The following is a 15,259-nucleotide window of genomic DNA, read 5'->3' as shown; positions in this document are numbered from 1 at the left end:
TCTTTTTTTTTAATTTATGGTATTTGTTAAGTGCTTATTATGTGCCATGCACTGTACTAAATCCTGGGGTAGATTCAATCAGGGCTAATCAGGGGGGAAACAATCCCTGCCTCACATAGATGCTTAATCCCCATTTTACAGATGAGATAACAAGCATGGAGAAGTTAAGTGATTTGTCTAAGGTCGCACAGAAGGTAAGTGGTGGTGCCAGGATTAGAACCCAAGTCCTTCTGATCTCCAAGCCCACACTCTATCCACTAGACCATGCTACTTCTTGTAGATCTTATAGATAATGAGGAGGTGCGGATAGAGCACAGGCTTGGGAGTCAGAAGGTCCTGGGTTCTAGTCCTGGATTCACTACTTGTCTACTGCGTGACCTTGGGCAAGTCATTTAATTTCTCTGTGCCTCAGTTAATGCATCTGTAAAATGGGGATTAAGACTGTGAGCCCCATGTGGGAAAAAGAGTATGTTGAAACTGATTAAAATTGTATCTACAAGAACAGTGCCTGGCACATAGTAAGCGCTTAACAAATACCACAATTATTATTATTGGATATTTCCCCTCCAGCACACACATACCAGACATGAGAGACATTAGTGTCCCAAGGGATCTGAGCCTGCTGACCTTACTGCCCCAAAGATGTGTATCGCCACCCTTGGAAGCTGCCACATAGCTCAGTGGAAAGAGCCCAGACTTTGAAGTCAGACGTCATGGGTTCAAATCCCGGCTCCGCCAATTGCCAGCTGCGTGACTTTGGGCAAGTCACTTCTCTGTGCTCAGTTACCTCATCTGTAAAATGGGGATGAAGACTGTGAGCCCCCCGTGGGACAACCTGATCACCTTGTAACCTCCCCAGCGCTTAGAACAGTGCTTTGCACATAGTAAGCATTTAATAAATGCTATTATTATTATTATGAGGGTGGGAGAGGTGGCTTGGCAAGAGCAGGCTGGTCTCTACTGGGAACCAGCCGTCTGGGAACTGTAAGAATTAGAAATCAGTCAAGCAATATAGAATAATGGGCAGGGGCAGGAGGGGGTCAGGGCATCAGGATGGAGGGTTCAAGGTTGTGGAGGGGTTAGGAAAGCTGAAAGCTGTAGGAACTACAAGATTTGGGGAGTTGGCATGGGGGAAGGAGCAGGGGCTAATCCTTTGCAGAATTTGCAAAAGCAGAGGCTAAAGGGGCATATGTGAGGGGAAGTGATCAATCAGTGGTATTTATTGAGTGCTTACTGGGTACAGGACACTGTACAATGCACTTGGCTGAGTACAATACAACAGAATTGGTAGACATGTTCCCTGCCCACAACGAGCTTGCAGTCTAGAGGTGGGCGGAAGTGGAAACATGAGAATCTGACTGCCACATCCAACCTTGGCTTCTGAGCCCCTGTGAGGTCCTGGCTATGTCACCCAAGGGGACGGTGGCCTCAGGGGTCAGGGAGGAAGGAGAGAGGCATCAGGAAAGGAGAGATGGGGAGGAGGAGAAGACCCAGCCTAGGAAGCAGAACCCCCTTTTCCTCTCTTCCTCCCCATCCCCCTGCCCTATCTCTTTCCCCTCCCCACAGCACTTGTATATATGTTTGTACAGGTTTATTACTCTATTTATTTTACTTGTACATATTTACTATTCTACTTATTTTGTTAATGATGTGCATCTCTCCCCCTTCTGGACTGTGAGCCCATTTTTGGGAAGGGACCATCTCTATATGTTGCCAACTTGTACTTCCCAAGCGCTTAGTACAGTGCTCTGCACACAGTAAGCACTCAGTAAATACAATTGAATGAATAAATGAATCTAGCTTTACTTTATTCAGATGACTTGACACCTGTCCACATGTTTTGTTTTGTTGTCTGTCTCCCCCTTCTAGACTGTAAGCCCGTTGTTGGGTAGGGACCATCTCTGTATGTTGCCAACTTGTACTTCCCAAGCACTTAGTACAGTGCTCTGCACACAGTAAGGGCTCAATAAATACGACTGAATGAATGAAAGCAGAGGGGTTGAGGAGCGGGAGGAGAAAGGACCCAGAGGCTAAGGAGGAAGTCACACTGAAGTAAAGGCAGCTCAGGAACAGGAGGAAGGAACAGGTCAAGACCCTCCTGGGAGACACTAGGGCCAAGGCAGCAGAGTGTGAAGAGGCAGATCAGTACCCCAGGAAGAGGGACCCTCCGTAATTAAAAAAAAAAAAAAATAATAACTATGGCATTTATTAAGCATTTTCTATCTGCCAAGCACTAGGGTATATGCAAGATAATCACATCAGATCCAGTCCCTGTCCCACACAGGGCTCACAGAAGTAAGGTGAGAGAGGCATCATTATTTCTACTTCACAGAGAAGGAAACTGAAAAGTAGAGTATTCATGGAGTCGAAACCATGAAGAAGAGTATTCATGGGGTCAATAGCGGGGCATCACATAGAACCCGGTCTCCCGACACTTATTTCAGCTCTCTTTCCGCTAGGCCGATCTCCTTCTTTAATCCAGGCGTTGGTGGATTATCTTTTGGATCCACGTTTGGTAGTAGGAGACATTAACATAAACTCCTGGGAATCTGGATCGTCCACAGCCTTTTCCCCAGCTCACCACCCCCACTAAGGTCCAGTTGTCTTTGCTTTTGCTTTCACAGGCCAGGGGTCCCCCGGAGTCACCCTGTGAAAAGAGATGAGCGTAAAGAGGATGATGGAACTCCAGTGAGGGTTAGGGATTTGAGTGATTTCACATCTCTTCCCCCCAGTCTGCAAGTGGGGAGTTGGGAGTGGAGGAGACCTTGTCTAGAGGAAGGTCTCAGCTCCTTAAACACAGGGCTGGGTCTCTGGGAAGCAGCGTGGCTCAGTGGAAAGAACCCAGGCTTTGGAATCAGAGGTCATGGGCTCAAATTCCGGCTCCGCCGCTTGTCAGCTATGTGACTTTGGGCAAGTCACTTCACTTCTCTGGGCCTCAGTTACCTCATCTGTAAAATGGGGATTAAGATTGTGAGCCCCACATGGGACAACCTGATCACCTTGTCTCTTCCCCAGCGCTTAGAACAGTGCTTTGCACATAGCGCTTAACAAATACCAAAAATTACCTCTTCCTCCCTTCAAAGCCCTACTGAGAGCTCACCTCCTCCAGGAGGCCTTCCCAGACTGAGCCCCCTCCTTTCTCTCCTCCTCCTCCCCATCCCCCGCGCCTTACCTTCTTCCCCTCCCCACAGCACCTGTATATATGTATATATGTTTGTACGTATTTATTACTCTAATTTGTACATATTTATTCTATTTATTTTATTTTGTGTTTTGTTTTGTTCTCTGTCTCCCCCTTCTAGACTGTGAGCCCACTGTTGGGTAGGGACCGTCACTATATGTTGCCAACTTGTACTTCCCAAGTGCTTAGTACAGTGTTCTGCACACAGTAAACGCTAAATAAATGTGATTGAATGAATGAATGGTAGGATCCAGTCAAGTTAGAACCAAAGTGCTTAGTATAGGGCTTGGAACATGGTAAGACCTGAATTAATCATTCATTCATATTTATTGAGCACTTACTGTTCACAGAGCACTGTACAAAGTGCAGGGAAGAGTACAGTGCAATAGAATTGGTAGACACAATGCCTGCCCACAAGGAGCTATGCCACTGATTGATTGATTGGTAGAGTGGGGCCTGGGCGTTATCATTCATGGGGAGAGAACTCCAGGGGAGTTGGCAGCAGAGACTAGATCTCTGTTTGGATGAAATCTGCAGGACTTCTGCAGAGGATGAAGGTTTTGGGGTTTGGTTTTAAATCACCCCCATGGAGCCAGTGTTCAGGTCATCAGGACCATATGTGACAATTTAATTGGCTGAATTCTCCTAGGAAAGCCTTGTAGACTTCCAGAAAAACTACTAGCCCACAGGACTGTTTACTAGTCTGACTATCCCCAATAATAATAATGATTGTGGTATTTAAGTGCTCACTGGGTGCCAGGTACCATACTAAGAACTGGGGTGGATACAAGCAAATTGGGTTAGACACAGCCCCTGTCCCATTTGGGGCTCACAGTCTCAATCCCCATTTTATAGATGAGGTAACTGAGGCACAGGGAAGTGAAGTGACTTGCCCAAGGTCACACAGCAGACAAGTGGTGAATCCAGGATTAGAAGCCATGACCATCTGACTCCCAGGCCTGTGGATCTATTCACTACACCAAACTGCCTCTCAGTGGTGTAGTGAATGCTATCTAGAAACATCCAACTGACTTCTCCACCCCATCCCTCCATTGTGGACCCCAGGCCTACAGGGGTAGGGAGAGAGTGCTTAGTACAGTGCTCTGCACACTGTAAGCGCTCAATAAATACGATTGAATGAATGAATAAGAGAGTGAACCAGGTCCCATCGGAACTGAATTTTACATGTCTGCACTGCTCTCTGGCCTGAAGCCTCGGTGTAGGGTCTTAGAAATTTTTTTTATGGTATTTGTCAAGTGCTTACTATGTGCCAGGCACTGCAGTGAGCGCTGGGATAGATACAAGGTAATTAGGTTGGACATAGTCCCTGTCCCACATGTTCATTCATTCATTCAATTGTATTTGAGTGCTTACTGTGTGCAGAGCACTGTACTAAGCGCTTGGGAAGTACAAGTTGGCAACATATAGAGATGCTCCCTACCCAACAACGGGCTCACAGTCTAGAAGACTCACATATGGCTTACCCACTTAATCCCCATTTTACAGATGAGGTAACTGAGGCGCAAAGAAGTTAAGTGACTTGCTCAAGGTCATGCAGCAGAGTGTTCTCTGACTTCCAGGCCTCTGCTCTTTCCACTAGGCCACATTTCTTCTCTAGAGTCCTGTTCCCACCTTTCCTTCTCTATCTCCCTTTCACTCTAAATAGTTGAGGGAGGGTTGGCCCTTTACTTCGAGCAACTGCTGTTCCCTGGCTCCAGCAGCTTCCTCCATGGGCCCAGTTGGACCAGCTGGGAAAGGACAGAATGACCGCTGGAGAAGTCCGACAATGCCCGGGCTCCGACAGAACAAGCCGAAGATTAGTTTTCAAACAAGAACTCCTCACCATTGGCTTTAAAGCACTCAATCACCTTGCCCCCTCCTACCTCATCTCTCTACTCTCCTACTACAACCCAGCCCGCACACTTCACTCCTCCAATGCTAACCCTCTCAGTGTACCCACACATCTGCCAAACTAGCTCTCTTCCTCCCTTCAAAGCCTTACTGAGAGCTCACCTCCTCCAGGAGGCCTTCCCATACTGAGCCCCCTTTTTCCTCTCCTCCTCCCCATCTCCTCCCCCGCCCTACCTCCTTCCCCTCCCCATAGCACTTGCATATATTTGTACATATTTATCACTCTATTTATTTTACTTGTACATATTTACTACTCTATTTTATTAATGCTGTGCACATAGCTATAATTCTATTTATTCTGACAGTTTTGACACATGTCTACATGTTTTGTCTTTTTATCTGTCTCCCCATTCTAGACTGTGAGCCCATTGTTTGGTAGGGACTGTCTCTATATGTTGCCGACTTGTACTTCCCAAGCGCTTAGTACAGTACTCTGCACACAGTAAGTGCTTAATGAATATGATTGAATGAATGAATGAATGAACCTCCATCTCCTCTATCTTGCTGCCAACTTCTTTCCCACTTCTGCCTCTGGTCTGGAGTGCCCTCCCTCCTCATATCAGACAGATAATTGCTCTCCCCCACTTCAAAGCCTTAATGAAGGCACGACTGCTCCAAGAAGCCTTCCCTGACTAGGCCCTCCTCTCCTCTTTTCCTACTCCCTTCTGTGTTGCCCTGACTTGCCCCCTTCATTCATCTCCCCTTCCATCCCCACAGCCCATATATATCACTAATTTATTTATTTATTTATGTATATTAATGTCTGTCTCCTCATCTAGACTGTGAGCTTGCTGTGGGCAGGGAATTGTTTGCTTGTTGTTGTACTCTTCCAAGGGCTTAGTACAGTGCTCTACACACAGTAAACACTCAATAAATAAGACTGACTGAATGAATAAATGAATAGGGCAGAACAAGTCTCTCTGCTCAGATTAGGAGTCATTTACCTGACAGGCGTCCTTCTTCCCTTCTTTATAACCAGCACATAACATGTCGTCCAGGATCAATCTATTTATTTTGAGGTAGTTTTTTTTGCAGACCAACGTGTTAAATATGGGAACCTGTGCCTCCTGGAGAGTGCGGGGAGGAGGGAGTTTGTCTGTGGAGAGAAAGGGAAATGGACAAAGTTGTTTATTCTGAGGTAAGGTCCCAAGGTGGGGAGCTGGCGCAATCCATGGGGACCCAGAAACCAGGGGTGTCTTCAGTCAATTGTATTTATTAAGCACTTACTATATGCACAGCACTCTACTAAACGCTTGGGAGAGTAAAATATCATAGAGTAGGTAGATGTGTTCCCTGCCCACAACAAGCTTAAAGTCCTCTCCAAGAAAAACCCTGCTGATGGGGCAAAGAGGAGAATGGTGGGGAGCACTGGGCAGTGGGGATGGATGGGTTGGAGGTAGAGAACAGCAAGAGGAGGCCTGGATTCACCATTTCCTCTATCCCTGGGGCAGTCAAACAGATACACAGACTCTCAGGCTCAGGCAGACCTGAGGGTCACACTACCTGGGCCTCATCCCAAAATGCAAGGGTCCTTGGGCAAATCTGTGGACTCAGTCCCCTCTCTCCTTCTGAGTGGGAGCGGTGCTGAGGGTTGGGCAGGTGAAGGGATGGCCAGAGGAGGTGGGAGCTGTGAGGAAGACTCCAAGACAGAGATGGGACCAGGTGCAGGAATGATAGTGAGGCCCCAATCGTGGTAGGAAGGGTGGGAGTGCAAGATTCACCCCCTTTCAGGCCAGGAAGAGATACTTTTGAAGGCCATCAGTGAGAGGGGGTACTGTTAATCTGGGCTTGGCCAATATCCTCACCTTCCTCTCCAACGTACCCCCAGCCTGTTACCCAGCATGACATCCCTTTGGTCAACTGGGCCATGGTCTTGGGGAGGTGGATGTCTTTGTTCCAGTCAGACTTGTCCACTGTGCGACTCAGTTTCACCAGTGCGATGTCCCCGCCGAGGAAGTCATTTTCCAAGTAGTTGGTGTGGATAACGATGCTTTTCACAGGAATCAGTTTGGAGGGATCTGCCTGGTCCAACTTCCATGCCCCTGCCTGAACATCATATGCTGAGATCTTGTCAAAGCTCCAGGAAGAGGGAGAAAATACCAAGTGTTAGTCAAATGCGGCAGATTCTGAGGAGTAATTTCCCAGCTGAGTGTGACAGTGTGATATCCCTGAAGACCGATAACACTTGCAGAGGACAACAGCTAACTTTCCCTTGACGATTTCCCTCAGCCAAGCTCCATCGTATCTGGGTCCCTGAGCTCGGGTTGGGGACTCACCAATCGAAGCAGTGGGCAGCAGTCAGGACCCAGCGCCGGTGGATGAGGGTGCCACCACACAGGTGTTGCCCATGATGTCTCAGGCTCACCTGCCAGGGCCACTTATTCTCCTGTGCATCCTGGCCTCCCACGATGCCCACCAAATCCCTGGCTGATGTGCTCCCTGGGGAGAGACAGACCAAGTTAGAGGATCTGGTGTTCCCCAGGCCGGGAGTCCTGGAGTCCCCTTGTGGAAAGAGTCCGGTCCTGAGAGTTGGAGGACCTGGATTCTAATCCTGCCTCTGCCATTTACCTGGTGTTTGTTAAGTGCTTATTAGGTGCAATAATAATAACAATAATAATGGCATTTTTTAAGCACTTACTATGTGCAAAGCACTGTTCTAAGCAAAATACCATACTAAACACTGGGGTAGAAGCAAGATAAAAAGGGCATGGGCCGGGGAGCTAGGGGATCTGGGTTCTAATCCTGGCTCAGCCACTTGTCTGCTATGTGACCTTGGGCAAGTCACTTCATTTTTCTATGCTTCAGTTTCCTCATCAGTAAAATGGGGATTAAGATTGTAAATCCCATTTGGGACAGGGACTGTGTCCAACTCAATTTGTTTGTACCCACCCCACCTCTTAGTACAATGCTTAGCACACAGTAAGCTCTTAACAAATACAACAATTATTATTATTATTCTTATCATTCTTGGCCAAGACCCATATTTACAGGTGAGAGGTTGAAAAAGAGTCAGTGAATGAAATAGAGGGAGCGGACAGAGTGGTGAGAGGAGATCCGGAGCCTGATCCTGAGAGTCAGAGGATGTGGGTTCTAATCCCGGCTCCGCCAATTGCTTGCTGTGTGACCTTGGGTAAGTCACCTAACTTTTCTGGGCCTCAGTTTCCTCAAATCTAAAATGGGGATTAACTACCTGTTCTCCTTCATACTTAGACTGTGAGCCCCATACAGGATAGGGACTGTGTCCAACCTGATTTGACTGGTATCGGTCCCAGCTCTTACAATGTTTGACACACAGTATGCACTTAACAAATACCATAAAACGAACAGATGGGTCAAGGTCAGATAGCGTTTCCACAATGAGGGAATGGTGGGCCGAGTTGGATGGTTCTAAGCTGACTCCAGACTGCCCCTTCCCAAGGGCAAAGTCAAACCAGAGTGTCAAGACATGGGAGACCCGGCCCAGATGATGCAGGGTGTGGACAGCATCAGTACTTACTCTCGGCCCCAAAGACCAAGCTGCTCTGGAGGAGATGGGGCAGGAACAGCAGAAACATTATCATCTGGACAGGAATGAGCAGAACAAGGCAAAGCCTGAAAGAAACAGTGAGAGGGGCTGGGGGGCAGAATTATTTTTATTCATTCATTCATTCAATTGTATTTATTGAGCACTTACTGTGTACAGAACATTGTATTAAGCGCCTGGGAGAGTACATAGAACAATAGACACATTCCCTATCCATAACGAGCTTACAGTCTAGAGGGGGAGACAGACATTAATCTAAATAAATGAATTACAGATATGTACATAAGTGCTGTGGGGCTGGGAAGGGGATAAATAAAGGTAGCAAGTCAGGGTGATGCAGAAAAGAGTGGGAAAAGAGGAAAGGAGGGTTTAGTCAGGGAAGGTCTCTTGGAGGTGATGTGCCCTCAATGAGGCTTTGAAGGCAGGGACAGTCATTGTCTTCCTGATTCCGCTGGATTTGAGGAGGGAGGGCATTCCAGGCCAAAGGCAGGACAGGGGCGAGGGGTCAGAGGCAAGAGAGACGAGATGGAGGTACAGTGGGAAGGTTGGCATTAGAAGAACAAATGTGTGGGCTGTGTCGTAGTAGCAGAGGAGTGAGGTGGGATGGGACGAGTCATTGAGGGACTTCTGCTGCGAGACATCTGAGTTAGAGGGCAGAGTGTAGATGGAGGCTGGGGGAGAGGAAAGTTGTTTCTGGAAGACAGTGGCGAAGAGGAGGGGAGAGCTGGGATGGGGCCAGGAGGTCTGGGATGAGGAGGGAGTAGGGGATAACAGGAGTTAGAGTTCTGGGTTGTAGGAGGAGAGGGTAGGAGAAAGGGGATCCTTACCTTAATCGTGTCTCCTTGGTGTTTGGGTTTCTCACAGTCACACTCTACTTCCTTCTTAGAGACTCAGAGCAGAACTGCACAGTGTTAAACACACCGGAAGTGAAATGAGGTGTGTCTTACATACTTAGGTCCAGAGAGTGAATCATGGGACAAAAGGGGTTTGACAGGACTCTGGGGAGACCCTTGGAGGGTCTGAGAGGAACAGGAAGGACTGGGAGAGGAATGGGGAGCGGGAACAGAGAAGTAGTTGGAGCATTTATTAACCGCCTTCTGAGTGCTACATTCTATATTAAAAACTGGGACCAGATCCACAGGGAAGAATTAGGTGTGGTCTCTAGGCCCCCGAGGGACTCAGTCTAAGAACAAGTCAAGGTGAGATGGCAATGGACACATATAGAAAGATCAGTCAATCAACCAGTGGTATTCAATCAATGGTATTTATTGAGTGCTTACCGTGTGCTGAGCACTGTAACGGAATGCTTGGGAGAGTACAATGGAGTTGGAAGACACGTTCCCTACCCACAATGAGCTTACAGTCTAGAAGAAGCAACCAAGACAAGAGACAAGAGGCACAGCGAGAGCAATGAGAACAATCTCATGTGGGGCTGGGGGAGCAGTGTTTCAGGTTCTCAGTGGTTGAGTTCAACAGCTTCAGTTTCAGCCACCATTCTAAAATGTATAGGGGTGGCACTCGTTGCTTCCAGCCCCTGACGCCGGCCTGGAGTACACTGGGAGTGAATGCCAGGATGGCAGGTGGGAGGGCAAAGAGCTCCCTCAGAGGTGTTGCTTGGTGATGAGGGTTGGGTGGGAGGTGAGGCTTAATAATCCTCGTTCTCGCCTGTCCCGCCGTCGACCCCCGGCCCACGTCCTCCCCCTGGCCTGGAATGCCCTCTCTCCGCACATCCGCCAAGCTAGCTCTCTTCCTCCCTTCAAAGCCCTAATGAGAGCTCCCCTCCTCCAGGAGGCCTTCCCAGACTGAGCTCCCTCCTTCCTCTTCCCTTCCCATCCCCCCTGCCTTACCTCCTTCCCCTCCCCACAGCACCTTTATATATGTTTGTATGGATTTATTACTCTATTTATTTTACTTGTACATATTTACTATTCTATTTATTTTATTTTGTTAATATGTTTTGTTTTGTTGTCTGTCTCCCCCTTGTAGACTGTAAGCCCACTGTTGGGAAGGGACCATCTCTATATGTTGCCAACTTGTACTTCCTAAGTGCTTAGTCCAGTGCTCTGCACACAGTAAGTGCTCAATAAATATGATTGAATAAATGAATGAATAAATACAATTGAATGAATAATGTATGTATATATCTATAATTATATTTATTTATATTGATGCTTTATTTTGATGTCTTTCTTCCCCCTTCTAGACTGTAAGCACGTTGTGGACAGGGATTGTCTCTATTGCTGAATTGTACTTTCCAAGTGTTTAGTACAGTGCTCTGCACACAGTAAGCGCTCAATAAATATGAGTGAATGAATGACTGAGTAATAATAATAATTGTGATTTTTGTTAGGTGCTTACTATGTTCATTTATTCAATCATATTTATTGAACACTTACTGTGTGCTTAGCACTATACTAAGCTCTTGGTACTATATGCCAAGCACTGGGGTGAATACAAGGAGATTGGGTTGAACACAGTCCCTTTCCTACATGGGGCTCACAGTCTCAATTTTTTTTTTTGTAAATATAAAATAACTTTACAGATGAGGGAACTGAGGCCCAGAGAAGTTGTGACTTACCCAAGGTCACACAGCAGACAAGTGGTGGAGCAAGGATTAGAACCCAGGTCCTTTTGGCTCCCAGGCCAGGGCTCTATCCACTAGGGCACAGATCTATACTGCTCTCTTGGATTGCTCTCTTCAGCCCTGCCTAGGCCCTGGGACTCCTTGACCAGTGGAAATGACTGTGTCATTAGCATTGAGGACTACCCTACTATGTTTGTATGATGACCCAGAGAGCTGGGATGATGATGATGATGATGATAAATTACATATCCATAATTGATTTAAATGTCTGTCTCCTCTTCTAGACTGTAAACTCCTTGTAGACAGGGAACATGTCTATTAGCTCTGTTGTACTCTCCCAAGAGCTTGGTACAGTGCTCTCTGCACACAGTAAGCACTTTATAAATACCACTGATTGATTGATGCTAAGCGCTCAGAGTAGATCTTGTAGGGCAGTCTAACATTACACTCTCTCAAGTGCTTGGTATAATGCTTTGTACACAATAAACACTCAATAAATACCACCAGTTGATTTATTGATTGATCGATACCAAGTCCTCAGAGTAGATCTTGCAGGGCAGTCTAACCTATTGTACTCTCCTCTCAAGCACATAGTACAGGACTCTGCACACACTAGACACTCAGTAAATACCAACAATTGACTGATTGAAGTTGAGGCCAGATTGTGAAAGATCCAGGACAGCTAGACTGGAGGAGAGGATGACCTGCATGTGAGGAGGAGAGCAGTGAACTGGGGTGAGGTGAGAGGGCTGGGCCTTGGGGTGGGGTGGGATGGGGGGTATTCCAGGAAATAGATGACAGGTTTTCACAGCCAGACTCTAGTGGTTCCACCCCCTGTGTCAGGCAGTAGTCACACAGGAAGCACAGATGAGAGAGGATTTCTCGTTTTGCGGGGAGCACTGAAGAGCACTATATGTAGGGTGGGCTGGGGGTAGGATGATGGGCTGTGGGATTGGGCCCAGGTGGTTGAAGGGTGGGAGGTAGCTGGAGAAGCAGCGTGGCTCAGTGGAAAGAGCACGGGCTTTGGAGTCAGAGGTCATGGCTTCAAATCCCGGCTCCGCCAATTGTCAGCTGTGTGACTTTGGCAAGTCACTTAACTTATCTGTGCCTCACTTACCTCATCTGTAAAATGGGGATTAAGACTGTGAGCCCCCCATGGGACAACCTGATCACCTTGTAACCTCCCCAGCGCTTAGAACAGTGCTTTACACATAGTAAGTGCTTAAAAAATGCCATTATTATTATGTCCCTCTCTCCTCCCCCAGCCAACCCAGAAAAAACCATGGCTTAGGGCTCTTGGTGGGACCTTCTGCAACCCCGGGGATGCCCTTGGGGGTCCAAAGCCCAGCTTGGGGCTGAATTTCTCAGTCTTTTCTCATCTCTCCTCGCCTCATCGGGTCTGATTCTGTGGCGGAGGCCAAAGGAGGCACTCTTTATTTTCTTCCTCTCTCAGAGGGGAGGGCAAGGAGAGACCGAGGGAGCTGCTCCAGCACTGTGCGTCCCAGGCCCGAGTTTGGGGAGTGGGACATGATGACCGGGGTCTGGTGACCCCACTGACACACACACACACACCCGCTCCCCCAGCAGGATGGAAGCCGCTGGGAGGAATGAGAGGAAATGTGGGAAGATTCCACCGGGAGAAAATAGTGGCCAGGAAAATCAGGTTCCCAGCTCACCTCCATTTGGCTACTTGCCTCCTGTGTGATTTTGGACATGTCCCTTAACTTCTCAGTTTCCTCATCTGTAAAATGGGAATTAAATGAAATTTGAGCTCCGTGTGGAGCAGGGACTGTGTTCAATCTGCTCATCTTGTATCTACCGCAGTACTTAGTACAGTAATAAGCTTAACAAATAGAATTACTATTAATGTTAAGTGAAAAATTTACAATAGGTTTCACGGGTTTCATAGGGCTCATTTCTGTAGTAAACGCTTAATACCATTAAAAAAAAAAAAAAATGCTCACTGCTTCAGACCCCAGAGAAACAATGGAAAATTCGGCCACCTGGTGGGCGCATGCAAAATAACCCATTTAATTTCCAGCAGTGCCCCTGCTTTTGTTAGCTACGTTAAAATATTTCCACTAAATGGATGGAGAGTCACTAATGATTTCAACATTGTCTCTCTCTTCCAGGGATTCCTAAATCTACCTACCACCTTTATGTGGATGCTTCCCAAATAATAATAATGATGGTATTTGTTAAGCGCTTACTATGTGCAGAACACTGTTCTAAGCGCTGGGGAGGTTACAAGGGAGTCAGGTTGTCCCACGGGAGGCTCGCAGTTTTCATCCCCATTTTACAGATGAGGTCTACCTTAATAACCCTGCTCTCTCTCATTTCTCCACCATCTCTCATCTCCTGCTTCTTACATTTCTACCTACCCCTGAAACCTCCAGCAGGAACTCCTGTCCATTGGATTTAAGACACTTTTTTTATGGTACTTGTTAAGAATTTACTACGGGTCAAACACTGTATTAAGCCCTGGTGTAGATACAAGATAATCAGGTTGATTACAGTCCCTGACCCACGGAGAGCTCATAGCCTAAGGGAACTTTCTCCCCCTTGATATTTGACACAGTGCTCCCCAATTTCAAAGCCCTTCTGAAATTACATCTCCTCCAGGAGACCTTCCCTGATTCATTTCCAATTTCCTCCTGCTTATACAGAGAGAAACAGAGTGGCCTAAGAAAGAGCACTGGCCTGGAAATCACGGGACCTGGATTCTAATTCTGACTCTGCCGCTTGCCTGCTGGGTGACCTTGGGTAAGTCACTTAACATCTCTGTGCCTTAGTTTCCTTATCTGCAAAATGGGGGTTAAATGCCTGTTCTTTCTGCCTCTTTGATTGTGAGCCCTGCGTGGGGTAAAGACTGTGTCTGATCAGATTCTCTTGTTTCTAGCCCAGTGCTTAGGCTTATAGTAAGCACTTAATAAATACCATTAATATTATTACCATTGTTATTATGGCTACACTCCCATCCACTGGTGACTTTCACCTTCATGTGTGTCTTTGATCATGAAGGATAAATATACGCCTTTACGCATGAACACACACTCTCTCTCACCCCATTCCTCCCTCCCCTACAATTTTGTCCTTTCAACCTGTCCCATTGAGGAAGAGGAGTAGAGGGGAACCACAACAGAGTTGGCTGTTCTCTTTCTTCCCTGTGGGCATCCCCCATTGTGGAAGATGGAAAAAGCAGTCCTGTCCCATGGCGTCTAACTGTAAGAGCCCCCGGAAGGAGGAGTTGCAAGACCAAAGTCATTTGGGAAGAAACAGGGCTGGCAACACCATGGGGGTCGAGCAGGGCCACCTTGGGGCCACAGGGGATTTCCCCAAGGGAAAGTAAGAGGGAAGGAGGGAGGAAGGAATAATAATACAGTAATGATAGTAATAATAACTGTGGTATTTGCTAAGTGCTTACTATGTGTCAAGCTTTGTACCAAGTGCTGGGGTAGATTCAAGTTAATCATGTCCCACTTGGGGCTCACAGTCTAAGTAGAAAGGAGAATAGGTATTGAATCCCTATTTTACAGATGAGGAACCTGAAGCACAGAGAAGATAAATGACTTGTGGGAGGTCACACAGCAGTCAAGTGGCAGAAGTGGGATTAAAACTCAGGTACTTCTGACTCCCAAGCCTGTGCTCTTTTCACTAGGACTCAATGCTTCTCCCTCAGCCCCCAATTTTTTCCTATAGCAATTTTGGCCAGGAGCAGAATGGGGCGCCCATGGAGTTGAAAAGTGGCTGGAAGTCGGGTCTTTATGTCTCCACACGGCAGCTGCGGGTCTTAGAGTAGCCCCGCCTTTGGGCTTCCCTCACCTTCACTGGGTTTTGAGGCCAGGCTACAGTCTCTTCATAACTCTCCCAGACAACTTGGAGAATGTCTACCCTCTTTCCCCATCCCGATCCCCATCTTTTCAGTCAATCGATCAATGAAGCAATGGTATTTATTGAGCTCTTATTGTGTGCCGAGCACTGTACTGATTCTTGGGAGAGTGCAGTGTAATAGAGTTGGTAGACATGATTCCTGCTCTAAAGGAGGTCACAGGCTAGTACA

The 15,259-nt window shown here is 47.2% G+C and overlaps 1 protein-coding gene across 1 annotated transcript; it reads right to left on the bottom strand.

Annotated features, from left to right (window-relative positions):
• Nucleotides 1-2,449: 2,449 nt before the first annotated feature.
• Nucleotides 2,450-9,483, bottom strand: LOC119935054 (serine protease 27-like). Its single transcript, XM_038754687.1, has 6 exons — nt 9,443-9,483; nt 8,589-8,705; nt 7,369-7,531; nt 6,898-7,169; nt 6,037-6,188; nt 2,450-2,647 (listed from the first exon to the last, which is right to left on the bottom strand). The coding sequence occupies exons 2-6, from the start codon at nt 8,650-8,652 to the stop codon at nt 2,474-2,476; spliced, it is 825 nt and encodes a 274-aa protein (XP_038610615.1). The 5' UTR covers nt 8,653-8,705; nt 9,443-9,483; the 3' UTR covers nt 2,450-2,473.
• Between the last annotated feature and the right edge of the window lie 5,776 nt (nt 9,484-15,259).

This window comes from Tachyglossus aculeatus, chromosome 11 (genome assembly GCF_015852505.1).
Source record: "Tachyglossus aculeatus isolate mTacAcu1 chromosome 11, mTacAcu1.pri, whole genome shotgun sequence".
Lineage (NCBI taxonomy): Eukaryota > Metazoa > Chordata > Mammalia > Monotremata > Tachyglossidae > Tachyglossus > Tachyglossus aculeatus.
Note: the sequence above shows the minus strand (reverse complement) of the source record. Positions and strands in the feature narration are given on the sequence as shown.